This window comes from Erinaceus europaeus, chromosome 3 (genome assembly GCF_950295315.1).
Source record: "Erinaceus europaeus chromosome 3, mEriEur2.1, whole genome shotgun sequence".
NCBI lineage: Eukaryota > Metazoa > Chordata > Mammalia > Eulipotyphla > Erinaceidae > Erinaceus > Erinaceus europaeus.
This window is the reverse complement of record NC_080164.1, coordinates 125,285,117-125,312,752: the sequence shown is the minus strand read 5'-3', so window position 1 is coordinate 125,312,752 and position 27,636 is coordinate 125,285,117. Positions and strand designations below refer to the sequence as shown.

At 40.1% G+C, this 27,636-nt stretch overlaps 1 protein-coding gene across 4 annotated transcripts in view; it reads right to left on the bottom strand.

The window, feature by feature from the left end:
- USO1 (USO1 vesicle transport factor) overlaps positions 1–27,035 on the bottom strand; it is a 79,627-nt gene extending 52,592 nt beyond the window's left edge. For 2 of the 4 annotated variants that reach the window (XM_060187879.1, XM_060187881.1), the window contains exons 1-5: positions 26,886–27,035; positions 7,540–7,626; positions 7,394–7,458; positions 6,405–6,481; positions 318–329 (exon numbers count right to left, since the gene is read on the bottom strand). In XM_060187879.1, coding sequence (XP_060043862.1) covers positions 318–329; positions 6,405–6,481; positions 7,394–7,458; positions 7,540–7,626; positions 26,886–26,951 — 307 coding nt within the window. In that variant the 5' untranslated portion in view covers positions 26,952–27,035. The remainder of the gene's footprint in view (positions 1–317; positions 330–6,404; positions 6,482–7,393; positions 7,459–7,539; positions 7,627–26,885) is intronic. The other 2 variants (XM_060187880.1, XM_060187882.1) reach the window with 2 other exon arrangements.
- Between the last annotated feature and the right edge of the window lie 601 nt (positions 27,036–27,636).

Sequence of the window (27,636 nt, the reverse complement as noted above, 5' to 3'; positions counted from 1 at the left end):
CTTATTATGTTTATTTTAAAATAATCAACCTCAACACTCTTTCTCCAGGAAAGAACACAAAAAGTAACTGGAATAGACTGGACAAATAGAGGAAAAGCTTTATTATGTTAAGATACGCCAGAATATTTTCTTTGTTCTGAACAATAGTAGCAATCAATATAAGACTATAAAATATTTCTCTTTAAGGAATTCGTATACTTTAAAACTTTCATTTTTTTAACATTCAAAAGAACTACCATTTGACAGTGTCCTTTTAAGTTAACACAAATTAAGCTTAAAAGCAGCATCATGCATATGTATGTAATTAAGGTTTTTACCTTCAACATCATCTGAAAAGACAGACAAAAAAAAGTAAAAAGGTGATAAAGAAAACTGTTTCTGATGTAGTAGTATTCATAAAATAAGAGCTTAAAAACATCAAATAAATATCATACTCTCTTAGAAAAAATAGTCACTTTATTTAAACATATGAGATATTCTAAAGAAATAGAGCATAAGCTATACTTCCAGTGTTACAAAGCAGACTGAGAAGTATAGGGTTATGAAACATTCTTAAGGTTAACAACTCTAAAATGAACTTCACTGTGACTGCTAGAACTACCATTAAAAAAATAAAGTATGTGGGAGGTGGGGGTGTGGGTGGCAGGCAGTGGCACACCAGATAGAGCATTATGTATTACAACCATTCAATGACCAGGCCAAGCCCCTGGTACCCACATGCAGGGAGATACTCCATGAGTAGTGAAGCAGTGCTGCAGGTATCTCTTTCTCTCTTCCTCTTTATCTCCCCCTTCTATCTCAATTTGTTTCCATCAAATAAATATAATATAAAAAAATAAATAGTATTTTATTTATCTATTCATTATGAGAGAAAGAAAGAGGACCAGAGCCCTGTTTAGTGCTTATATACGGTGGGTGCCAGTAATTGAATCTGTAGTCTCTGGGGCCTGCAAGTTGGTGCTCTTATAGACTGAGTTATCTCCCTGGTGTAAGAATAACCTTTTGATGAAACAGTAGTGGAAAATTATCAACATGTAAAAGAACTGAAAAGGTTATACTTCTCAATATCCACTTTTATTTTTTCCTTAACCAGAGCACTGATCAACTCTAGCTTATGGCAGTGTGGGGGACTGAACATGGGGCTTGGGATGTTGGAGCCTCAGGCATTCAAATTTATTTGCATAATTTATGCTATCACCTCCATCCTAGCCACATCTTTGTAAAGCTGACTGAGAATACGTTACTTTTCAGAATAAAGTTTAAGTTCATCTTTTAATATTCCCAAATAAAAGTGACTTAAGTCTAGAATGGTAGTTTTGTGGTAAAAAGTATGTTTTGCAATTACAGAAGCCAGACCTTCTGCATCCCACAATGACCCTGGGTCCATACTCCCAGAGGGAATAGGAAACCTATCAGGGGAGGGGATGGGATACAGAGTTCTGGTGGTGGGAATTGTGTGAAGTTGTTCCCCTCTTATCCTATGGTTTAGTCACTGTTTCCTTTTTATAAATAAAAAAATTTAAAAAAAAGAAAAACAAACAAAAAAAGTATGCTTTGCATCTATAAGGTCCTACATTTGGTCTCTAGCACCAAACAAGACTGTAGCATGAAAAAGTGATTAACTTTTGTGTTTTCTCTTCTTCTCACTCAATATCTAGTCTTTTTTTTCAATACCTAGTTCTTAAATACTCATTGTAAACAATAGTAATTTGGTAATAAAATTAATAAATTCATTACATCTGCTAACCTAAAAAAAGAAAAAGAAAATGTGATTACCAGGGCCGGTGCATGCAGGAAAGCTTACATGTTACGGTGCACAACAAGAACCTAGGTTCAAGCCCTGGGTCCCCATCTGCAGGGAAAAGCTTCCCAAGTGGTGAAGCAGTGCTACAGGTATCTTTCTCCCTCTCTATCTGGCTCTTCCCTCGAAATTTCACTCTTGTCTCTATCCAAAAAATATCTAAAATATTTTTTAGAAAAAGTAATTACTTATGGTCCGGGAGGTGGCGCAGTGGATAAAGCACTGGGCTCTCAAGCATGAGGTCCTGAGTTCAATCTCCAGTAGCACATTTACCAGAGTGATATCTGGGTTTCTCTCCCTCTTTCTCCTCCTATCTTTCTCATTAATAAATAAATAAAATCTTTAAAAAAATAATTACCCCAAATGATAATATTGCAAAATAACCATTCATTCTATCTTATCCAAAAATCATGTTTGTATGCTCAATAAAAATAAACATCCTATAATTATAAAGAGAACAAAAAACTTAGATGCTTCTATTATTAACTTCTAACAAGGAAAACACATAACTAAAAATACTGTAGCTATTCAGTTTCTTAAATCAGAAAAATTATTTACTGCAGAAAGAAAAATAATCTGCTGCAGACTAGCCAGAGAAATAACTACAATTTTAACCTGAAACAACTAGAAAAGAAAAGTCTTGGGGTCAGCCAGATAGCTCACCAAGGGCGATGTAGTGCATGTGACATATTAGAACCTGGCCTCCACACTGCGCTAGGGGAAGTTTTGTTGCTGTCGTGTCTGCCCCCTCTTCCTGTGTCTCCATTTCTCTCTATCTGAAAAAGTTGGAGGTGACCCAGAGCGAAGCCCCAGCGACAACAAAAGAAGTCTTACATTTGCTTTGTCTCCAAGGTTACTGGTGGGGCTTGATGCCTGCACTACAAACCCACTGCTCCCAGAGGATGTTTTTTCCTTTTGTTGCCCTTGTTGTTTATTGTTGTTGTTGTCATTACCATTGTTGTTATTATTGTTGGATACGACAGAGAGAAATCAAGAGAGGAGGATAAGACATCAAAGGAGAGAGAAAGACACCTGCAGACCTGCGTCACTATTTGTGAAGCAACCACCCCCTGCAGATGGGGAGCATGGGGCTGGAACTGGAATCCTTATGCTGGTCCTTGAGCTTTGCGCCATGTGTGCTTAACCATCTGCGCTACCACCTGGCCCTCAACATTTTCTTTTCTGTTATGGTTGTTACTGGGGCTTTGCCACTCTGGGTCAACAGTTTTTAAGTAGGAAAAGAGGAGTGGGGGAGATGCACAGCACCAAAGCTTCTCCAATGCCACAGTACTCCTCTGTGGTGTAACTTGGGCTTTAACCTGGATCTAGCTCATGGGAAAAGAAGGTCCTTCCCAGCTAAGTTACCTTATGGGTACCTGTTCAAGCTTTTAAAACTTTATTTCTTTTATTTGATAGGACAGAGATAAATTGAGAGGGAAGTAGGAGTTAGAGAGGGAGAGATCTATAGCATTACTTCACCATTTGTGAAGCTTCCCACCTACAGGTGAGGACTAAAGGCTTGAACCTGTGTGCTTGCACATGTGTGTGCTCTCCTTGAGTCATCACCCAGCCCCCCCTTCAACATTTTCTTACAAGTGTGTTACACCTAGTTCTTTCATCTGAGAGATAATTACAAAAAAAAAATTCTTTTTCTTAAATGTATGATTTTGTATGTAGTATATTAACATGTTGTTATAAGGGTAAAGTCAGGCAGTAGTAAAGGAGGTTAAGTGCAGATGGTGCAAAGAGCAAAGACTGGAGTAAAGATCCCAGTTCAAGCCCCCAGCTGCCCACCTGTAGGGGAGTTACTTCACAGGTGGTGAAGCAGGTCTACAGGTGTCTATCTTCTCCCCCCCACCCTCAACCCCCCCACCGTCTTCCCCTCCTCTCTCCATTTCTCTCTGTCCTATCCAACAACAACGACATCAACAACAACATTAAAAAAAAAATGTTATTATATAACTAACAACCTCTTTTTCACTGGATGCCAGATTGACTGAAGATTTCACCCCTTAGAAATTGATAAAGTGGGAGTCGGGCGGTGGCGCAGCGGGTTAAGCGCAAGTGGCGCAATGCACAAGGACCGGAGGAAAGATCCCAGTTGGAGCCCCTGCCTCCCCACCTGCAGGGGAGTCGCTTCACAAGCGGTGAAGCAGGTCTGCAGGTGTCTATCTTTCTCTCCTCCTCTCTGTCTTCCCCTCCTCTCTCCATTTCTCTCTGTCCTATCCAACAACAACATCAATAACCACAACAATGTTAAATAACAAGGGCAACAAAAGGGAAAATAAATAAATAAAAATTAAGTCTTATTTTAAAAAAAGAAATTGATAAAGTTAAATTTGAAGTTAGATACCACAGAGAAATTAAATTTTCATAGAGTACTGAAGTCTGAGAAATCATGACTATTCAACAGAACCCAGTTTCACTATTTCCCTCATGGGTATTCTGTAAGTTGATGATAAACATATTTTTATACCCTATTTTTACTTAGTTCCTTTTCCACAGAACTGGAGCCTGTGTATCACCACTCTGTTACTTTTCCATTCAGATACAAAGGCAGGGAAAAGGAAAGACACCACAATACCAGAGTTTCCTCCATTGCTATAGCACCTCCCATGTCATGGTGGAATTTAACATGGGTTGTACATAGGGCAGTGAGGCACCTCACTCAGTGAACTATCTCCAGTGTACCACCTCACCAATTTATGCAGTACTGGGGATTAAACCCAGAGTCTTATACTTTACTGCTAAGACACATCTCCAGCCTGCCTACTTTTAATTTAGCAAAGCCATATTTTCATTCTAAATTATTCTTTTTTTAATATTTATTTATTCCCTTTTTGTTGCCCTTGTTGTTCTTTTATTGTTATAGTTATTGATGTTGTCATTGTTGGACAGAACAGAGAGAAATGGAGAAAGATGGGGAAGAGAGGGGGAGAGAAAGACACCTGCAGACCTGCTTCACCAGTTGTAAAGTGACTCCCCTGCAGGTGGGGAGCCGGGGACTTGAACCGGGATCCTTATGCCAGTCCTTGTGCTTTGTGTCACCTGCTCTTACCCTGCTGTGCTACCGCCTGACTCCCATTTTCATTCTAAATTACAACACACAGGTTCACTGTCTAAAATAATGTAAAATTGACTGTGTCTTTCTAATAGCCAACCTGATTGAGGAAGGCACTCTTCAATAGCACTGCAATTTACTGCTTTTTGCAATTTTTAACTCAAAATGTATTTCCAGTGAAGCATTTCACATACTGACAATAAAACAAATTAAATAAATGACAAACAACTTTATTTGATGTATGCAAGAAACTTGAAACAAGAAGAGAGATGTACCAAAGAAGTGCGTGGATTTCACAATATGTATCATTCATTGCACATTATCAAACAGATTTAATGTAAAGAACTTTCTATATCCAATACACTGTTGCTCTTTTTTAAATTAACATAAGCCCTATGTTAAAAGTTTAAGAATTTATTAGGAAAAAACCCTTTAAATTTTGCAATGTTCACCTGACAATAATAAGTAAAATTTTTTTATTTTGTTTTTAATTTTCTTTATTTATTGGATAGATAGCCAGAAGTCGAGAGGAAGGCGGAGCAAGAGGGAAAGAGACATAAAGAGACACCTGCAGCACTGCTTCACCACTTGAAAAGCTTTCCCCCTGCAGGTGGGGACCAGGGGCTCGAACCCCGGTCTTTGAGCATTGCAACATATGCTCTCAACCAGGTGCACCACCACCCATTCCCATAAATAAAAGTTTTAATCAATTATCAAAATAAAAGTTTTATTCAATTCCCAAAATAATTACTGAATACAGAATTTCTTAATATTTATATTGTCTAGCCCAAACCAGTAATTAAAAAAATATTTATCTATTTATTTACTTATTTATTGGTTAGAGACAGAGATAAATCGAGGGGGAGGGGAAACAGGGAGAGAGTAGAGAGACACGTGCAGCACTGCTTCACAACTCTAAGTTTCCCCCCTCCAGCAGGTGGGAATGGGGACTTGAACCTGAGTCCTTGAGCACTGTAACATGTGACTTTAACCAGGCCCCAAATATCTATTTTCACCAAGAAGGGAAAATATATTTTTACTGAAGAATCTAACTCCATCAGTTAAGTTATACACAAAGCAGTCATCATCATAATACTATTGAGGTACCAATTCTATTTTCTTTTCTTGATTAAAGAAGAAAAAAATTATAAATTTGTGGGAGCCAGGCGGTGATGCAGCGGGTTAAGCGCACATGGCGCGAAGCGCAAGGGCTGGTATAAAGATCCCTGTTCAAGCCCCCAGCTCCCCACCTGCAGGGGAGTCACTTCACAGGTAGTGAAGCAGGTCTGCAGGTGTCTATCTTTCTCTCCCTCTCTCTGTCTTCCCCTCCTTTCTCCATTTCTCTCTGTCCTATCCAACAACAATGACAGCTATAACAATAACAACTACAACAATGACAAGATAAACAAGGGCAACAAAAGGGGAAAAAATAAAAATAAATAAAAAATTATAAATTTGTACTATAAACTCAATTTTAAAACTAGCCTATTTGTCACAATCCTGTTAACATCATGCTTAGAAAAGAGAGTAAAAGAAACTTACCTACTTCCTCTTCTTCATCATTAGATATTATATTATACAGTGTGTCCAAAGCATAACCTATTATTTCAGAATCCGAACTAGAAAAAAGAAATTAGCACATTTGTAATACTAGTTGAAATGTAAAATGAAAAATAATTTTGACAATTATTTAGCAAAAATGTATAAAACATCAAGTGTATTTCTTTAAAAAAGATACTCAGGAAAATAGAGTATAAATTATAATGTATAATATAATTTATTATAATAGTGGAAAGATAGAAGCAATTAAATCTTTAATGATAAAAAAATAGAATGATGTCTATACATTTACTAGTAATGAGAAATATGCACGAATATTTGAAGACTCAATGCCAGCACTACAAATCCACTGCTCCTGGAAGCCATCTCCCCCCCACATACACACTGCTGTTATTATTGCTGGATTGGACAGAGAGAAATTGAGGAGGGGGAGAGAAAGAGGGGGAGAGGTGGTCTGGGAGATGGCGCAGTGCATAAAGCATTAAACTCTCAAGCATCAGGTCCTGAGTTCAATCCCCAGAAGCACAGATACCAAAGTGATGTCTGGTTCTTTCTCTCCCCTTCTATTTTTCTCATTAATAAATAAATAAAATATTAAAAAAAGAAAGGTGGGGGAGATAAAGGCACCGAAGATATGCATCACCGTTTGCAAGGTGATCGATCCCCCGCTGGTGGGAAGCCGGGGGCTTGAATCAGGATCCTTGTACTGGTAGTTGTGCTTAACCTGGTGTGCTACTACTGCCTGGTCCCCTAATTTTCATTTTTATATAATGGAAAGCTCTTAAACCTGAGACAAATTGAGCTTACAACTGTTCTAATGCATAGTACAATGGTTTCCACCAATTGTCCAACAAATAGTTATTTAAATGACAACTAAAAGTAAAATCTTACTAGCTTTAATATCCATTATCTCTGGAAGTGACACTAAAACATATTAACATTTCAATAAAAGCCATTAAACAAAGACTTACCGATCTGTTTGTAAAACATGAATAAGATGCTCCATAGCTTGAATACCCACTTCCAAACGATATTTCTGCACACACAAAAGAAAAATGTTATTTAAGTAAATAACATCTAACTTTATATATTTAATAACTGATAATGCATTACTGACCTTAGACAAAGATTTGAGAGCACGCACAGCATTTCTTCGATCATCTAGTAAAGTAGATGATGCTACTCTGTCACAAAGCTTTTGAATCTGTTGTGGAAAAAATGAAAAAAAGCATTAACAAAATAAAAAGAACGAAAAAGAAACAAAGTTCCCTCCCAACTTATATCATCTAATTTTAGGGGGGTAAAGGCATAAACGTAGGTGATGTTAGGGAAATGGCATGTCATAAATCTAAATGACAGGTTAGGAAAATAATAAACTAGTCCTATATGATTTAAGCCCCAGAAGTCCCAGGTTGAATTCCCAGCACCACCAGAGGCAAGAGCTGAGCAATTCTCTGATTTCTCTCCTGTCTCGTGTGAAAATAAATCCTTAAAAACAACAAACCTAAATAACTATTTTAGATTGCAATCTTATTACAGAAAACAGATTTTTTTAAATTTTTTTTATTTTTTAAATATTTATTTTATTTATTCCCTTTTGTTGCCCTTGTTTTATTGTTGTACTTATTACTGTTGTTGTCATTGTTGGATAGGACAGAGAGAAATGGAGAGAGGAGGGGAAGACAGAGAGGAGGAGAGAAAGACAGACACCTGCAGACCTGCTTCACCGCCTGTGAAGTGACTCTCCTGCAGGTGGGGAGCCGGGGTTCGAACCGGGATCCTTATGCCGGTCCTTGTGCTTTGCACCATCTGCGCTTAACCTGCTGCGCTACAGCCCGACTCCACAGAAAACAGATTTTTTTTATAAAAGGTGATTTTAAAAATGGAAGTGGTATAAGAAAAGTCAAATAAAATAAATCATGACAATAAGGAATTAAGAGAAAGTATTAGCAGAACCAGAGTCTTAATTTTTTTTTTTTTCACCAGAGCACTTGTGAGCTCAGGCTTATGGTGGTGCAGGGCATTAAACCTGGGACTTGGGAGCCTTAGGTATGAGAGACTCTTTGCATATCCATTATGCTATCTACTCCCCCCAACCCCAGAGCTTTTAATTTTTTATTTGATTTTTAGATAAAGACAAAGAAGCAGAAAGGCAGAGAGAGAGAGAGTAAAAGAGAAGGGGGCTGGGCAGTAGTGCACTGGGTTAAGTGCACATAGTACAAAGCCAAGGGCACACCCAAGCAACATGGTTTGAGCCCCTGGCTCCCCACCTACAGTGGGGGAGGGGGGGGAGGGTTACCTCACAAGTGGTGAAGCAAGTCTGCAGATATCTATCTTTCTCTCTCCCTCAAGTCTTCCCTCCTCACTCAATTTCTCTATGTCCTATACACTAGAAAACAAAACAAAACAAACAAAAAAGAAAGTAAAAGAGAACACAGCACTGAAGCTTCCTTCGATGCAGGCAGGCTCGAGCTTGGGTCACATATGGCAAAGCAGCATACCATCTAAGTAAGAAATAGGTGGAGCAACAACAGTGCAGGCACTAGGCTTGCAAACATGAGGTCCTGAGTTTGATTCACAGCACTGCACATACCAGAGTGGCAGTACTCTGGACTCTCTTTCTACATATTAAATAAATAAAATTCACTATTATTCAGCGGGGAAGCAATTACAGAAGCCAGACCTTCCACCTTCTGCACCCCATAATGACCCTGGGTCCATACTCCCAGAGGGATAAAGAATAGAGAAGCTATCTGGGGAGGGGATGGGATATGGAGTTCTGGTGGTGGAAATTGTGTGGAGTTGTACCCCTTATCTTATGGTTTTTGATAGTGTTTCCTTTTTATAAATAAAAATTAAAAAAAAATACTATTATTCCACCAGGATTATTGCTGGGGCACAGTTCTTCCATTCCTGGATTTCTTTTTCTTTTCTTTTTCTTTCTTTTTTTTTGATAGAGGGTGAGAGACAGAGAGAGAGGAAGAGAGAGAAAAGGAGATGAAGAGACCAAAAAAAAAAAAAAAGAGATGAAGAGATACTTGCAGCACTGTTCCACCACTCATGAAATGTCTGTCCCTCTCTCTCCCAGCTATATCTCCTCACATTCACAGAAAGATTATGGTATCCCCTCTTTCCCTATTTTCTTTTTAATAATTTTTATTTATTTTTATTGGATAGAGACACTGAAATTGGGGGGAGGGGGAGATAGAGAGAGAGAAAAACACACTTGCAGCTCTGCTCCACCACTTGTGAAACCTTCCCCTTGCAGGTAGGGACCAAGGAGCTTGAGCCAGGGTCCTTGCACACTGTAATGTGAGTGCTTAACCAGGTGTGCCTGGCCCCACATCTCCTTTCTGCAAAGACCTGAGACACAAGTATAATGTTCAATCATCCCCGTCCAAAAGGATTATGAAGTCCAAGTTGCTTGAGGGCGATACAAAATCAGCAAATTGGCTAAGTAGTCCAGGCCCAGTGGAAGAAACATGCTATCTACATTAAGAAATGTCAAGTGTAGCTAGAAGTGAATGGCATGCAAACATTTACCCCAGTAAGGTGATTATCACTAGAATAAAAGTGGATAAATATCACCAAACAAACAAGGGATAGGGAGACAGACTTTCTTGCCTGAGGCTCTGAGGTCCCCGGTTCAATCTCCGGCACTACTCTAAGGCAGAGCTGAGCAGTACGCTGGTCCTCTCTATATATGTTTCTCTGTATCTCTTTCATTAAAAGTAAATAATAAAGTATTTTTTTAAAAATGTTTTCATTGAATACAAAGGTAAATTTCACCAAGCAGAAAAGAAAAAAGGCAAAGGAAGAAACCATTAAGATGTAGGAATCAAGTAATCTTACATAAACTTTCAATAAAAACTGCTAAAATGAAAAAGGACAAAAAGAAAAAAAACTTGAAACTATAAAACTTCTAGAAAAAATGTATAGGAGAAAATGCTTCTGATTTTTAGGAAAGGTTTCTCAGATACATAATCAGAGCATGATCTATAACATAAAAACATTGAACTTCAATGTTTGCTCTCCAAAGGACTCTGTTAAGAGAATAAACAAGCAAATTACAGGCCAGATGAAAGTATCTGGGGGGCTGGGTGGTTGAATGCACACATTACCATATGCAAGGACCTGACTCAAGTTTTGGGCCTCTACTACAGGGAGGGAAGCTTCAAAAGTGATGAAGCAGTGCTGCAGGTGTCTTTCTCCCTCTTTCACCCATTCCCTCTCAATTTCTCCATCTTAGAAAACAATAATAGTGAATTAAAGTATAATTCTTAAAAAAGAAAACATTTGGAAAACGGTGTTAAAATCACACTATTTAGACTCCTTATACTTTTTTTTTTGTTTTATTTATAAGAGAGAAAGAGAAGCAGAACATTATTGTTGCGCATGTGATGCATGAATGGAGCTGGCACCTCATGCTCATGAGTATAACTCTATCCACTTCCCAGACAGTTCTTTTTTTTTTTTTTTTAAGAAAGGATTAATTAACAAAACCATAGGGTAGGAGGGGTACAACTCCACACAATTCCCACCGCCCAATCTCCATATCCCACCCCCTCCCCCGATAGCTTTCCCATTCTCTATCCCTCTGGGAGCATGGACCCAGGGTCATTGTGGGTTGCAGAAGGTAGAAGGTCTGGCTTCTGTAATTGCTTCCCCGCTGAACATGGGTGTTGACTGGTCGGACCATACTCCCAGTCTGCCTCTCTCTTTCCCTAGTAGGGTGGGTCTCTGGGGAAGCTGAGCTCCAGGACATATTGGTGGGGTCTTCAATCCAGGGAAGTTCCCAGACAGTTCTTTGTAGTTCTAACAATCAGTGACTATTTTCTTTTTTTTTTCCCAATTATTTATTTATTTATTTATTCCCTTTAGTTGGCCTTGTTGTTTTATTGTTGTAGTTATTACTGATGCCGTTGTTTTTGGATAGGACAGAGAGAAATGGAGTGAGGAGGGGAAGACAGAGAGGGGGAGAGAAAGACAGACACCTGCAGACCTGCTTCACCGCTTGTGAAGCAACTCCCCTGCAGGTGGGGAGCCGGAGGCGCGAACCGGTATCCTTCCGCCTGTCTTTGCACTTTGTGCCACCTGCGCTTAACCTGCTGCACTACCGCCCTACTCCCAACTATTTTCTTCTGTTAGTAATTCACTCTCTAACATCAGTTTCTAAGAGTCCATAAAGATTCTGGCATACTAATTAATCTTTTATACAACATCTACCTGAATTAATAAGGTGCTTTGCAGATAATATTCTGTAGACTTGTAGTGTCCCAGAAGACATTAATAAATTCCCTATGATCCAAGAATCAGAGGGAAATACAAGGTTCTAGAATATTAAAATAGGATCCTGCACTGCAGTTTGTTTACTGTATAGATTCCTATTTGTTCATACTGCAGATACAGTATTGATAACTAAGAATACCTTTATTTTATGATTTCATTTATTCTAACTGCTCACATTTAGAAATTATTTCTACCTTAAGTTAAATTTACATTCATAATTATATTAAGCTTCCTTTAAAAAACTCAAAAGTTATGTTGAAATAATATAACTTCCTTACTACTAAATATCTGGTTGATACTTTTCTACTACATTTTTTGCCACAGAAAACCAAGTGATTATGTCTTAAAAGCATTAACCTCATACATTCAGTCAACTGAAAGAACTTCTTAGAACAAAACTAGTTTAACTAGCGAAATAGCAATTTTCCCTCCTTGGGTCTTGTACATCTTTTGTTATTCTTTTTTTTTTCCTGTTTTTTTATTACCTTTATTTATTGGACAGATTCCATTTTTAGAAACTAATCATAAAATTATTATCCAAAAATATTTTAAATTATATGCACAAGATTTTTTTCATGTCAGTTTCATAAAGTTAGAATGGTGAGAGGGGTTTGGCAGTGGCACACTGTATTGAGCACACATGTTACAATGCATAAAGACCTGGGTTCAAGAACCTGGTCTAGAGACATGAAGAAATCAAGAGAGAAGGGTGAGATAGAGAAGAGAGAGAAAGAAAGACACCTGCAGCACTGCTTCAGCATTTGCAAAGTTTTCCTCCTGCAGGTGGGGATCAGGGGCTCCAACCCTGGTCCTTGAGGTTGTAATATGTGCACTCAACCAGGTGTGCCAACACCTAGCGCCTTTTTTGTAATTATTTTTTCTATGTAGTTTATAGCTGATATTATGAGTGAGAAGTCTTTCTTATTTACAGATAATTATTATTATTTTCTTAATGCAATTGGAGGGCATAATACTGCTGAGTCACTTTTTGTATATTTTTTGAGATGTAAGAAAATAGAGAGTTGAGCACCACTCCATCATCCATTAAGCTCCCTTGGTATACTGCTCCTTTGCAGTGCAAGGGATCAGACTCAGGACATTCTCATGTGATAAGGCATACAGGGCTCTTACCCTGAGCCACTGTCTCTTTTTTTTTAAACTTAAAAAAAATTTTTTTAATATTTATTTTCCCTTTTGTTGCCTCTTTTTTTTTATTGTTGTAGTTACTATTGTTGTTATTGTTGCCGTCGTTGTTAGATAGGACAGAGAGAAATGGAGAGAGGAGGGGAAGACAGAGAGGGGGAGAGAGACACCTGCAGACCTGCTTCATCGCCTGTGAAGTGATGCCCCTGCAGGTAGGGAGCCAGGGGCTCCAACTGGGATCCTTATGCTGGTCCTTGCACTTCACGCCACATGCGCTTAACCCACTCTGTTACCGCCTGACTCCCCACTGTCTCTTTTTTTAAAAAAAGTTAGATTTTTGTTTTAGTTACTGAAAATACTGCTAGAATGAACATTTCAGAATTTAGCATTGGGTAGTCATGGGTTTTTGGTCTTATTTTTTTTTAAATATATATTCCTAGAAGAGTAAACTGGCTGAAAGAATATGAATATTTAAATTGTAATGGCTTTTTGCCAAATTATCATTTTAAAGTTACTTCCTCTCTGAAAGAATAGAAACAGATTCATATATATATATATACACACACACACACACACACACACACACACACACACACACACACACACACACACACACACTGAATCTGCGGGGGACTGAACCTGGGGCTTTGGAGCCTCAGGCATGAGAGTCTCTTTGCATAACCACTATGCAATCTACCACCAACCCAATCTATGTATCTTTCTCCTGTATAGGTCTAAATTAGGAATTGTTATGTAGACAGCAAACACAAATAGAACCTGAACTGGAATTGGTGTATTGCACCAAAGTAAAAGACTCTGGGGTGGGGTGGGGGGTGGGGGGAGAATACAGGTCCTTCAGAGGACCTAGTGGGGGTTGTATTGTATTTATGGAAAACTGAGAAATTGTTACGCATGTACAAATTATTGTATTTACTGTCAAATGTAAAACATTAATCCCCCAATAAAGAAATTTAAAAAAGAAAAGAAAAGAAAAGAAAAATGCACGTGGGCAGGGGTAGATAGCATAATGGGTATGCAAAGAGACTCTCATGCCTGAGGCTCTGAAGTCACTGGTTCAATACTTTGCACTACCATAAGCTAAAGCTGATCAGTACTCTGGCAAAATAATAATAATAATAATAATAATAATAATAAATTAAATAAAACAATAAATAATTTTTAAAAAGAAAAAAGGTGGGGCCAGCTGGTAGCACAGTGGGTTAAGTGCACATGGTGCAAAGCACAAGGACCGGCGTAAGAATTCTGTTTGGAGCCTCTGGCTCCCCACCTGCAAGGGGTCACTTCACAGGCGGTGAAGCAGGTCTGCAGGTGTCTATCTTTTTCTCCCCGTCTTCCCATCCTCTTTCTATTTCTCTCTGTCCTATCCAACAACGACAGCAATAACAACAACAACAATAATAACGATAAACAACAAGGGCAACAAAAGGGAAAAAAAATAGCCTCCAGGAGCAGTGGATTCATGTGTAGGCACCGAGCCCCAGCAATAACCCTGGAGTCAAAATAAATAAATAGATAAAAATAAATAAATAAATAAATAAATACATGCCATCTTTGTAAACCTGAATATACCCTTCTAATCCAGCACCTAGATCAAGGAACAGAACATCATCGCCCAAGAAGTTCCTTTTGTGATTCATTCATTCAGTGTTTGACCATGAGTAGCCACTACCCTAATTTTGAATAGCATAGATAAGTTTTACCTGTTTTTGTTTTATAAAATCCATTTTTGTGAGTCTAATAGATAAGATGGGGGGGGAGCTGGTAAGACTCAACTGGTAGAGCATCAGACTTTTAAAAAGCCTGAGATTTCTGGCTCAATCTTCAGCATGGTTTGTAACAGAAACCAGCATCTCTTTCTGTTTTATATGAAACACTCTCTTTTACACATACTTAAGATATTTTTGAAAGATCATAAAAAATAACTATCTATAGAGTTTGGAGGTTTGCTTTTGTTTTATTGTTCATCTTTCATTTTGGGTTGTAAAATAAATCTGCAACTAAGAAGAGGAAGTTTGTAAGACAATACGGGTTCCCTGATCTCAGAATTCTAGCTCTGGAACTGTGAGTTAATACTGACATTGTCCAGGACATGTCTTTAAAAGGAAGCTACTTGTTCTTCCACTACTTCCTACTTCCTTTAGCTTGGAACTTGAACCTGGTAACAATAAGACACCTTCATTCCTATGAGGGATGGCAGAACAGGATAAAAAGCAACACTTAAGCTTCCAGGCCACTTGAGGTTAAGAACTACCCTAATGGGGAGTCTGGCGGTAGCACAGCAGGTTAAGCACATGTGGCACAAAGTGCAAGGACTGGAGGAAGGATCCCGGTTAGAACCCCGGCTCCCCACCTGCAGGGGGGTCACTTCACAAGCGGTGAAGCAGGTCTGCAGGTGTCTTATCTTTCTCTCCCCCTCTGTCTTCCCCTCCTTTCTCCATTTCTCTCTGTCCTATCCAACAATGACACTAATAACTACAACAATAAAACAACAAGGGCAACAAAAGGGAATAAATAAATAAATAAATAAATAAAACTACCTTGATTGCCTTTTTTGGGCAGTCAATTGACCTCTATTATTATTTTTAAATTTATTTATAAAATGGAAATATTGGAAATGGATGAGGGGTACAATTCCACACAATTCCCATCACCAGAGCTCCGTATCCCACCCTCTCCCTTGAAAGCTTTCCTATTCTTTATCCCTCTGAGAGCATGAACCCAGGATCATTATGGGATGCATTATTTGGGTCTTTATTGAAGACAGACACAGACTTTTCTACCTTGATTAGAGCTGTATGTACTGGATTCTGTTACTGCAAATGGCCTACCACATAAGTAATAAACTCATTTTTTACAGAGGAAATAAGGCTCAGAAACAGAGCAATGCACAAAAAAAGTACACTAAAAGGTTAGAGGTGTCTCACTTCAGAGCCCACACTCTTTCTACTGATCCACATTGGAGTCAAGTATCTGCTGCATAGTATTGACTGCAAGATGGTTTGGCGAACAGTGCGCATTGCAGGGCAGTTTCTATGATTAGCTTCTACATGTGCTATAGCCTGAGAAACTTTTGACTTAACTGCCTATGTTGGGTAGTCCCTTGTCTGAAAGCTGATGGAGCTTTATTTTGAGAAAACAACAAACAAAAACTACCAAGTATTTAAGACAAATATCAAGACTTGGGGGTTGGGCAGTAGCACAGCAGGTTAAGCACATATGGCGCAAAGCACAAAGACCAGAGTAAGGATCCCGGTTGGAACCCCTAGCTCCCCACCTGCAAGGGGTCACCTCACAAGTGGTGAAGCAGGTCTGCAGGTGTCTATCTTTCTCTCCATTTGTCTCTGTCCTATCCAGCAACAACAGCAATGACAACAAGAGTAACAACAAGGGCAACAAAGTGGGGGCGGGGGTAAATAGCATAATGGTTTATAATAAGAGACTCTCATACCTGAGGCTCCAAAAGTCCCAGGTTCAATCCCCCGCACCACCATAAACCAGAGCTGAGCAGTGCTCTGGTGAAAAATTAAAAATTAAAAAAAAAAAAAAACAGTCATTGGAATAATCTACTTTTGAGAACCCAGTGTGAGGTCAGAGATGTAGTTCAGTGTTAAAGCACATGCATCACATGTGTGAGGCCCTGGATTAGATATTGGGCATAGAAGCAAAACAACAATGAATTTGTTGTCCAAACCCTGAATTTGGTGACTCATTCATTCATTCAACAGATACTTGAGTGCTGCTACTTTCATGCAGCCCCTGGTCAGTTCACTATAAGTAAATTATTTCTAGAAGCAAATTATTTCAGAAAATTGGGATTAAGGGGGAGTCGGGCTGTAGCGTAGCGGGTTAAGCGCAGGTGGCGCAAAGCACAAGGACCGGCATAAGGATCCCGGTTCGAGCCCCGGCTCCCCACCTGCAGGGGAGTCGCTTCACAGGCGGTGAAGCAGGTCTGCAGGTGTCTATCTTTCTCTCCTCCTCTCTGTCTTCCCCTCCTCTCTCCATTTCTCTCTGTCCTATCCAACAACGACAACAACAATAATAGCTACAACAATAAAAAAAAAAAAAAGAAAATTGGGATTAAGCAATTTAAAAGCCTTTTTTTTTTTTTTTCTAAAAGCCTTTATAACAGGATAATTTCATGCCTGCTTTATAAAAACCCAAACAGGGCTTGCATTTTGTATGTATGTGAGTTATGTCTGTGCACTGTCATTTAATTTTCCTAGCAATTGACTTTTATTGCATTTTACAAAAGTATTCATTTGCAATAAATAGGAAATTGAGAAACCCAATTGGTCCTTCATCACAAGCAGTTTGAAAAACACTAGTAAGTGCTTAACATGTTGAAAGGTACCACAAACTTTTATGCTGAGGAAATATTAGGTATTTAACAAAAGTGTAATGGCAAGGTAAAACAGGTAAAAGACATGTAAAATAAATATAAAAAGTATTAAATGTGATGACAGAAATAATGAGGGAAATGAGTGAGTGACTGGGTGAGGGGGGCCATTGTAGATACAGTGGGTCAGTTAAGCACTGAGCTTGATATAAATGTAAATATGGCAGTAAGAATGAAACAAGCAGAAAAGTAAGGGAGAAGAGTGAATTAGTACATTACCATCAGAAGGAAAAAGGATGGTATTCTAGAACTAAAGGGTATGTTAATTCAGTGTCCTAAATGACATCCAGAAGTGAGACTTTGTTGTTAGCAACTCACTTCTCTCTCAGAAATGGACCAAACAAGCTAACTAGCAGTTTGGATCAAAATTCACTTTTCTTTAAGTGTGTTTATTTTATTTATTCGTTTATTTTTGGATAGAGATAGAGAAAAATTGAGAGGGAAGGGAGAAAGAGAGATGCCTGCTTCTTCCCTCTAGGTGGGAGGATCAAAAATTTTAATTTTTAACTGTTTGAAGTCACAGACTTTTTGTACTGGTCTTCAGAGCTGTCATTTATATTATGGGAGAGTCAGAAAGGGAGTAAAACATTTAAACTCTTACATCATATTTTAGAGCATTTAACTTCTCTTTTGCCATTATTTAAAAAAAAAAAGAATACATGAAAAATTAATCCAGTCTACATTATTTTTGAAATTTTAAAATATCTATTTCACAGGTGATGGAGAGATACAGAGACAAAGACAAGAGATAGAGACAGGCGTCAAATCTGCACTCTGGCATATGCAGTGCTAGTGATCAAACTCAGGACCACATGCTTGTGAATCCAGAGTACTAAAGCTCCACCACTTCCTAGTGTTTTTTTTTTTCCCCCTTTCCTTCTGTTGTCAAAGGAAAAGATCCAGGCAAAATTTTTTCATATAGGAAGAGACAAGAGTAGGGGAGGTACTATATAGCATGAGTTTTCTCTGTTCTTATAGCAACACCTCCCATTTGGTACTGGGGCTCAAAACCAAACTTAAACTGGGCTGTGTGGCACAGCAATGCAGGCAACTTCTGGTGAGTTCTCTCTCTGGCTCAGTCAGACAAATTCCATGTGTATTTGAGTATTAGTTTTTTTTTTTTTCCCTTCTTTGCTCATGGGAGCAAAATAGTGTTTACATGCACTATTTCACTACTATAGGCCAATTTTTTCAAACAGAGAGAGAGACAGAGACAGAGGAGATAACCTTCCTTGTGGTGTGCTGGGGGTTCAAACCTAGGCTACCTGCAATGACAAGGTGGGCCAGCCCCCGCTTTATCTTATATATTTATTATTTAGAGAGCTGAAGAGAAAGAGGTAATAAGAATCTCATTCTGGCACATGGAATGCTGGGAACTGACCTCAGGACCTCATCCAATGCTTTCTTCACTGTGCCCCTGGCAGGCTCCACTTTAATATGCAAGGATCTCCAAGAAACATCAATCAGTGAAAACAGTAATCTGTATAATACTATAAAGTGTGTAATTTATCAAAAGGGGGGGGGGAATAAATGTAAGGCCAGGGATAGAGCATAGTAGCTATGCAGAAAGCTCCTATGCCTGAGGCCTCAGAGGTCCCAGGTTCAGTCCCTGGCACCATCTTAAGTCAGAGCTGAGCACTGGGAAATACATAAATATGTAAATATACAAATAAATTCAGAGGCCTGGGAGGTAGCACAGAGGATAAGACACTGGACTTACATGCATGAGATCTCAAGTTTGATCCAAGACATCACACATGCTAGAGTGGTGCTCTGCTTCTCTCTCATGCTAGTATGTAAATGTTTTAATATACTTACTGTACATATGTATGATTATGCACAAAAATGTAAAACAATCTCTTTTTCTTAAGAGAAAAAGAAGAAGAAGAAAAAGGGAAAAAAAAGGTTTGCTGATAACATGAACACCTCCAGTGTTCACATGGGAGTGATTCAGAAAAACTGACTAACTCTGGAAGAATTTATAATAAAGAGCCACTAAAAGTAGTAGCTCATTCTTGAAAAATAACTGGAACTAGAGATGATAGTCAAAGAAAACATAACCTTCAGTAGTCCCTTTTATGTAATAAAAAAATATGTATAGCAATATGCAACTCATACAGATAATTCTTTACTTAATTTATTGTCATGTGAGATTCATAATTCTACAATTACCACCCCAAAAGGGTGTGTATATACCTATATCTGTATATATGCATACATACATGAATATAAAAGGATAATACTTTTGGCATATAAGTAAAAAAGGGTAAATAATTCCACTAAATATTGGTATATGAACTAGTATCATCAGAATTAAAACTAAGCAACTTGAATTTAATGTTTGTTCTTTGGAATAGTCTTCAGTTGATGATAGAGTGCATAAAAATTAAATAATTTCCGTTTCATAAAAAAGATAGATGCACATGTATACATATGAAAGATATCTGCTTGAATACATAAGTGCAAGAGCCAAGAGACACAAGAAATCAGTTAAGACACTGACACCATTATTAGTGTAGAGTATGAAACTTCAAATAGGAATTTTAGACTACCTAATGATAACAATAATTGTATAAAATGTGCTTTGTCAAACCAAAACTGTCTTAAAATTTAAACACATTTTCGGGGGTCGGGTGGTAGAGCACCGGGTTAGGCACATATGGTGCAAAGGGCAAGGACCAGCGCAAGGATCCCGGTTCCAGCCCCCTCCCCCCACGCTTCCCAACGGGGGGTGGTGGTGGTGGTGGTGTGTGCTTCACAGTGGTGAAGCAGGTCTGCAAGTGTTTTTCTCTCCCCCTCTCTCGATTTCTCTCTGTCCTATCCAACAACGACAATAACAACACCGCCAACAATGGAAAAAAGATGGTCACCAGGAGCAGTGGATTTGTGGTGCAGGCACCAAACCCCAGCAATAATCCTGGAGGCAAAAAAAATAAATAAACACATTCTCTTTGATAACAATGCTTTCCTAAAAGGAAGTACAGCTATGCCTATATTTTCATATTTTGCATTTTGAGAACTTAAAGTTTGGATTTAATAGAGGCATTTTAACAGCAGTGTAATTCAGCAGTGTTTCCAGCCAACTTTCAAGCCTTGAGATACAACTTTGATATGATCAACCCACAGCTTGTATATGTGAAGCATAAGGTGCCTACCTCTCTCATTTATCATCAAATGTAGTCAACACTTCCCTTGGGATTTTCAAGAAACTAGCTTTTAAAAAAATGTCTGTTCCAGATGCTACCATGATGCCAAACGGACCTCCCTGGACAGCGGATCCCACTAATGTGTCCTGGAGCACCACTTCCCCAGAGCCCTGCGTACACTAGAAAAAGGGGGGGGGGGGAGAAAGAGAGGCTGGGAGTATGGCTCAACTTGCCAACGCCAAATGTTCAGCGGGGAAGCAATTACAGAAGCCAGACCTTCCACCCTCTGCACCCCATAATGACCCTGGGTCCATATTCCCGGAGGGTTAAAGAATAGGAAAGCTGGGGAGTCGGGTTGTAGCGCAGCGGGTTAAGCGCAGGTGGCACAAAGCACAAGGACCGGCATAAGGATCCCGGTTCAAACCCTGGCTCCCCACCTGCAGGGGAGTCGCTTCACAGGCGGTGAAGCAGGTCTGCAGGTGTCTATCTTTCTCTCCTCCTCTCTGTCTTCCCCTCCTCTCTCCATTTCTCTCTGTCCTATCCAACAACGACAACAACAATAATAACTACAACAATAAAACAACAAAGGGCAACAAGAGGGAATAAATAAATAAATATTTTTAAAAAAAAGAATAGGAAAGCTATCAGGGGAGGGGATGGGATTCAGAGTTCTGGTGGTGGGAATTGTGTGAAGTTGTACCCCTCTTATCCTATAGTTTTGTCAATTGTGTGGAGTTGTACCCCTCTGATCCTACAGTTTTTTCAGTTTCCTTTTTATAAATAAAATTTTTTTTAAAAAGTCTCACTGAGGCTCTACAGTCCTAGGTTCAATCCCCTGCACCACCATAAGCCAGAGCTGAGCAGTGCTCTATTAAAAAAAAGAAAAAAAATAAAAAGGTCTCAGTTGGAAACCTAAGTGTGTGTTAGCACTGAAAAGAATGCATGATTACTTGCAGCCAGTAAAGTATATCACGGGTAAGGACGCTTCAACCATCAGAAATCATTGCCTTTCCAGAGTCGGGCAGTAGCGCAGCGGGTTAAGCGCACGTGGCAAAAAGCGCAAAGACCGGCGTAAGGATCCCAGTTCGAGCCCCTGGCTCCCCACCTACAGGGGAGTCGCTTCACAAGTGGTGAAGCAGGTCTCCAGGTGTCTATCTTTCTCTGTCCCTCTCTGTCTTCCCCTCTTCTCTCCATTTCTCTCTGTCCTATCCAACAACAACGACATCAATAATAACTACAACAATAAAGCAACAAAAGGGAATAAATAAATATATATAAAAAAAAGAAATCATTGCCTTTCTCCAAAGTAAAAGAAAAGAAGAAGGAGGTGGAGGAGGAGACAACGACAAAACAGAAATGAAAAAAAAATTGACTCTAAAATATGAGAAATTTCATGCACATCAAATCCTAGGTTTAAATGAAAATATACCTTGGCAATATGGGGGATGGCACAGCAGGCAGCACACTAGACTTGGCTGCTAAGAGATCTCAAATTCAATTCCCAGCATCCTAGAGTGATGCTCTGGTTCTTTCTTTCTCTCTTTGTCTCTCTAATAAATAACTACTTAAAAATTTTGAAGCTGGGAGCCGGGAGGTAGTGCAGTGGGTTAAGCACACGTGGCACAAAGCACAAGGACCAGCCTAATGATGCCGGTTCGAGCCCCCGGCTCCCCACCTGCAGGGGAGTCGCTTCACAAGCTGTGAAGCAGGTCTGCAGGTGTCTGTCTTTCTCTCCCCCTCTCTGTCTTCCCCTCCTCTCTCCATTTCTCTCTGTCCTATCCAACACTGACAACATCAATAATAATTACTACAACAATAAAACAAGGGCAACAAAAGGGAATAAATATAATGAAATAAAATTTTTAAAAAAATTTGAAACTTTATATAACTATTGACTATTTTATGACATACAAACAAATATTTACTACTTTGAGTTTAAACATTTTAATGTCATTCTAAAGTTATTAACTAAAAATATGAAAAGCTAGATACTATACTATCAGTAATATAGCTCTCATATATTTAGATGATACTAAATTTACTGAGAAAATAATGCCAGAGGTGGGCTGGGGAGAAAGCATAGTGATTATGCAAAAAGACTTTCATTCCTGGGGCTCTGAGGTGCCAGACTCAATCCCTAGCACCACCATAAAGCAGAGCTGAGCAGTGCTCTCATTAAAAATAAAATTAACTAAAATGAAAAAGAAAAAAATGCCTGAGAGTAAAGCAGTTAATAAATCTGAAAAATACATAAAGTCAAAAGTTAGTAGATAAAATCTGCACTGGATTCTCAAACATGAGGTCTTGAGTTCATTCCCTAGCAGCACATGTGCCAGAATATTCTGATTCTCTTTTGCTCTCTCTTATTAATAGGCAAATCTTTAAAAAAAAAAAAAAAAGTTAGGCATAAGAGACTTCAACACTCATAACTTCGATTCCTACAGTCCTTTAAAAAAAAAGTAGGATTCAGAACTTAGTAATTTGTAAGCTGCTATAATTATAGATCCGTGATTTCTTTCAAGTAACACCATAATTAATTCACTTTAATATTTATTGAGTATTAGTATGGAAAAACTATGATTAAAATACATATGAACTCTCCCGTAAAGACACTTAAGCATCTAAAAGAGATGAAACATTTATAAATGGGGAAAATAGTAGCAAGTACATGAAATGCATAACCCAAGGCAGTCAAAGAGCATATGCTTTCATGTATAAAGCTCTGGGGTTTGATCCACACCTGTAGTCTGGTGGGAAAAAGAGACTACGGAAGACATTGATAATGTATTTAAAGAACAGGCAGGCAGTGCAGGAAGTAGTAAGCATTTGATCCCCAGTACCACATGTGCCAGACTTCCTGGCCAGCAAATGCATGGTTCTGGCTCTCTTTCTCACTCTCTTATTAGTAATACATTTAAAATCTTGGGAGTCAGGTTGTGGTGCAGTGGATTATGGGCACGTGGTGCAAAGCACAAGGACTAGCATAAGGATCCCGGTTCGATCTCCGGGCTCCCCACCTGCAGGGGAGTCGTTTCACAAGCAGTGAAGCAGGTCCGCAGGTGTCTGTCTCCCCCCCCCCCAGTCTTCCCCTCCTCTCTCCCATTTCTCTCTTTCCTATCCAACAACAACGACATCAATAACCACAACAAGGGCAACACAAAGGGAAAATAAATATACATTTTTTTTTTAAATCTTAAGAGGGGGAAAAAAAGGCTCCCCACTAGGAAATACTAAGAAAAGTATGAAAGATGGCAGCCAGGTGGTGGCTCACTTGGTTGAGTGCACGTTATAATGCACAAAGACCCAGGTTCAAGCCCCTGGTCCCCACCTGCAGGGGGAAAGCATCACAAATGGTAAAGCAGGGCTGCAGGTATTTCTCTGTATCTCTCCCTCTCTATCTCCCTCACCCCTCTCAATTTCTATCTCTATTCAATAGTAAATCAATAAAGATATTTAAAAAGAAAAGTATGAAAGGTATAAGTAATTTAATTTCACAGAGATGGGGGAAATACATACATAAATAAATGATAACAAAAGGTCTTAAACTCTGGCAGCTTGAATATCCAGGCCAGATCAAATTACCAATTAAAGTATCTAGTACTGTACTACATACTCTACTGATGCTCTATAAATATTTCTAAATTAGTTACCCATAACCCCATATACCTGCTGTACTCCTGATGGAATGAGATGGTGAAACAAATTTATATTGCATTCCAAATAAACTGTTAATTTTCTTCAAAAAACAATAATAACTACTTTTCCAGTTTTGAGTGTGCATGTGCAAAATTAGGTAACAACAAGGACCCTTACTTTTCCTTCAGTTTACACATACAACACACACAAGTGATACTTGAGCTGTAAAAACTATGTTGTACCATTTACTGTGGTAAGAACAAATTTTTCCAGTCTCAGCTCTACAATGTTGTGCTAGCTGATTTAGTGTACAGTCTCACTGTAAATTGAGGGAGTTTGAGCTGGATGATTAAAAAAGAGCTTTCTAGCCTTTTTTATATCTCATTAATTGCACAGCATTTTTTTCTGCAGTAGTCATTGTAATAAGATCAATAAAACAACTCTTTCCCTAAAAACATGTACTGAAAACTATGCTTTACCGGGGCTGGGTAGTGGCGCACATAGTTGAGTGCACGTTACAATGTGCAAGGACCCTGGTCCCCACCTGCAGGGGAAAAGCTTTGCAAGTGGTGAAGCAGAACAGCAGGTGTCTCTCTATCTGTCTCTCGCCCTCTCTCTTTTTTTTTTTTTCCCAGAGCACTACTCAGCTCTGGTTCATGGCAGTGTGGGGAATTGAACCTAGGATATTAGAGACTCAGGAATGAGTCTTTTTGCATAACCATTATACTATATCCCTACCCTATCTCTCTCCTCCTCTATCATTCCCTCCCCCTCTCGATTTCTGGCTGTCTCTATCCAATAAATAAATAAAGATAATAAAAAACATAAAACCTACTTTAGTGAGCAGGTATAAGAAGGCAGGCTCTTTGAATTTCTTTTACTTAGTCCTAATTGCATTTCCATAGTTTACTCCTAAAGTGTCAGTCAGTACTTGCCTGACCAATCCAATTAATTATGAATGATGAATGCAAGGCCCTGATCTAACTCCAAAACAGCTCTACTAAATAAACCACACTTTAAAATTTGGTGCTTCAAATAAAAACACGAGAAAGGGGGCCGGATGGTGGCACACTGGGCAACGCCTGGTTCGAGACCTCCCCACCACCACCTGCAGGAGGGTTGCTTCTATCTTTCTCTCCCCGTCTGTCATCCCCTCCTCTCACAATTTCTCTGTCCTACAGCAACAACAACAAGGGCAACAATAATGGGAAAAATGGCCTCCAAGAGCAGTGGATTCATAGTGCAGGGACTGAGCGATAAGCCTGGAGACAAGGAAAAACAAACAAAAAAAAAAAACACGAGAAATAAAATACATGAGTAAAAGCTGAAGATGTGAACTGTGAGTATGGTAACTGTGACTGGATCTGATGTCGTGTCCTAAGAGGATACCCAGTGGTCTGAGAATGCTTGTGAGAAGTCAAACAGGAACTGTATGTGTGTGTATGAAATCTCCTACTCTTCAAATAAGGAAAAAAGGAGTTACCAGTTATCAATTTCTGCTTTAAACAGTTCTAACCCAGAACAGTGTAGCTAATTTTAGTATTATTAAATATCCAGGCAAGTATTAAAATATAACGTATTAACATGTACAATAATGCCAGGACTATGAAGTGAGGCAAAACTTGGCTCAATTACTAGTGTGACATTCGTCAAATTACTTCATCACTCTAAAATTATATCTTCATTTGCGAAGTGAGGGTATCAGGATCTTGCAGAGGGATTAAAGGAGAATGTGGTTATAAAGAACTAACACAAAGCAAGAGCTTAACAAATGTAAGCTATTATGCCTCAGGACACCAAAGACAGAACAGGTTGTTCGCACATCCTATCTGTAGGAACGCTACCCCAAAGTTTACATTGTAGATACCATATTTCACTTTTTCCCCCCAGACCTCACTTTTCTGTAGCTCTAAAATTCTCCTCAAATAAGCCTTTAAAATACCAAATACATTCACTTCTAATAGACCCAAACCAAACGTCAAAAGAAATGTATCCTAAAACTAAAATTAGAGCAACCCTCAAATACGGTTGTCAGCATCTAACAATTTTCTTTTTTTAACCTGACGTCCCAAGTCATGTTACCAGGGGTTGTCAGGCTCAGGATACTGAAAGCAGTGAGTGGAACAGAAAGCGGGGGATGTGTCCCCCTAAGAGATTTGAGTGGCAAGGATTCCTGCAATGTCCAAGCGAGCTTTTTTTCCCAAAGGAACTATCTCTAGGGGAGCCCGAATTTGGGCCCTGGCCACCGGACACCTGGCAGAACGACCTTCCTTCCTTCCAGCAGAAGAGACAGGAGCAGGTGGCTGCAAGCTCCAGACTGTGGTTTTATTCTTAGCCACTTGCGCTTTGTAGTAAACAGCTGGGTTTTAAAAACCCAGCAGTCTTCCCAGTCTCGCTTCATACTGCGAGGGCGAGGGCGGGAGCAGTACTTCAGGCTCCTCTCAATCTGGGGTAACACAGACGCCGGGCAAGGCGAGAGCGGCCGCGGCCCCGAGGGGGCGTGGGAGACAGGCCTGGCCACCTCTGCCCGGGACCGGGATCGATCTCTGGCCTGGTGACACCACCCTGGACCGACCACCACCCTCCTCGCCGGGCCTGCGAAGCTTGGGGCGAGACTGTCGTCAACCCAGAGGAGACACCTCGCAGGGGGGATTAGCCTGGGGGGCATGTGGGGATAACTCGCAGGTTCCAGAAGCCGGAGGCCAGGGGGGAGGTGGCATGCGGGCCCCCCTATCCACACTGTGGCGTGGGAGGTGACCTCCGGATCCTCGATCCTCCGTCCCCGTTTCTGCCCGGGCCCTACCCAAGTCCCGGACCCGTCGCTCTTCTCACCGTCTCGGCTTCTGTGTGCTGGGGTCCGGCACTCTGACCCCCCATTACCCCACGGAGGAAATTCATCTTGCCGCTCCGCCGCCGGTTCTACTGATGCTTTTGGAAAAGACAAGGTAACTTCACTAGCCCTCCGCAGCACCTGACCACCCCCGCCCCCCACAAGCCGGCACCTGCACGCCTGCCCGCGGCCGCCACTGCCTCCTACTCGGCGGCCGCTCCAGCCCCCCTAAGCCCGGAAACAGCCGCCGCCACCAGTCGAGATGCGCATGCGCGGGGACGTGGCATTACGTGGCGGCTCGAAGGGCGAAGGCAAAGGAGGAAAGTAGTCTAGAGAAGGTTCGGAACCCGAGCCCGCCTGAGCCCCGCCCGCTGGGCAGGTCCCACCCCCTCCGGGGACACGCCTCCTCCTCCAGCCCTTCGCATGTGGCTCCCGCTGGCCGCGAGCGCCCACGTGGTCACAGCCTGGCCTTCCCTTGTGGGCTGGAGAGCATCGGTGTAGTGTACTTGTTCTGGCTTGCGCATCTTTTTAATTGTCGCCAGGCCGCACTTCCTGCTACCAATCAACTCTCGGCTGCTGTCTTGTTCAATCGAAACTGAAATTTACCTTCGACCGACGTGACAGGTAAGGGGGTCTTGACCCCGGGAAGATCCATTTGGTTTGTGGTTCTCTAGCACGCGCTGTGGCCTTCTAAACCCAGCATATTGCATTTCTTCACAGGTCTTTGTTTGGTGGTAAAAAGGGTGCTTAGAG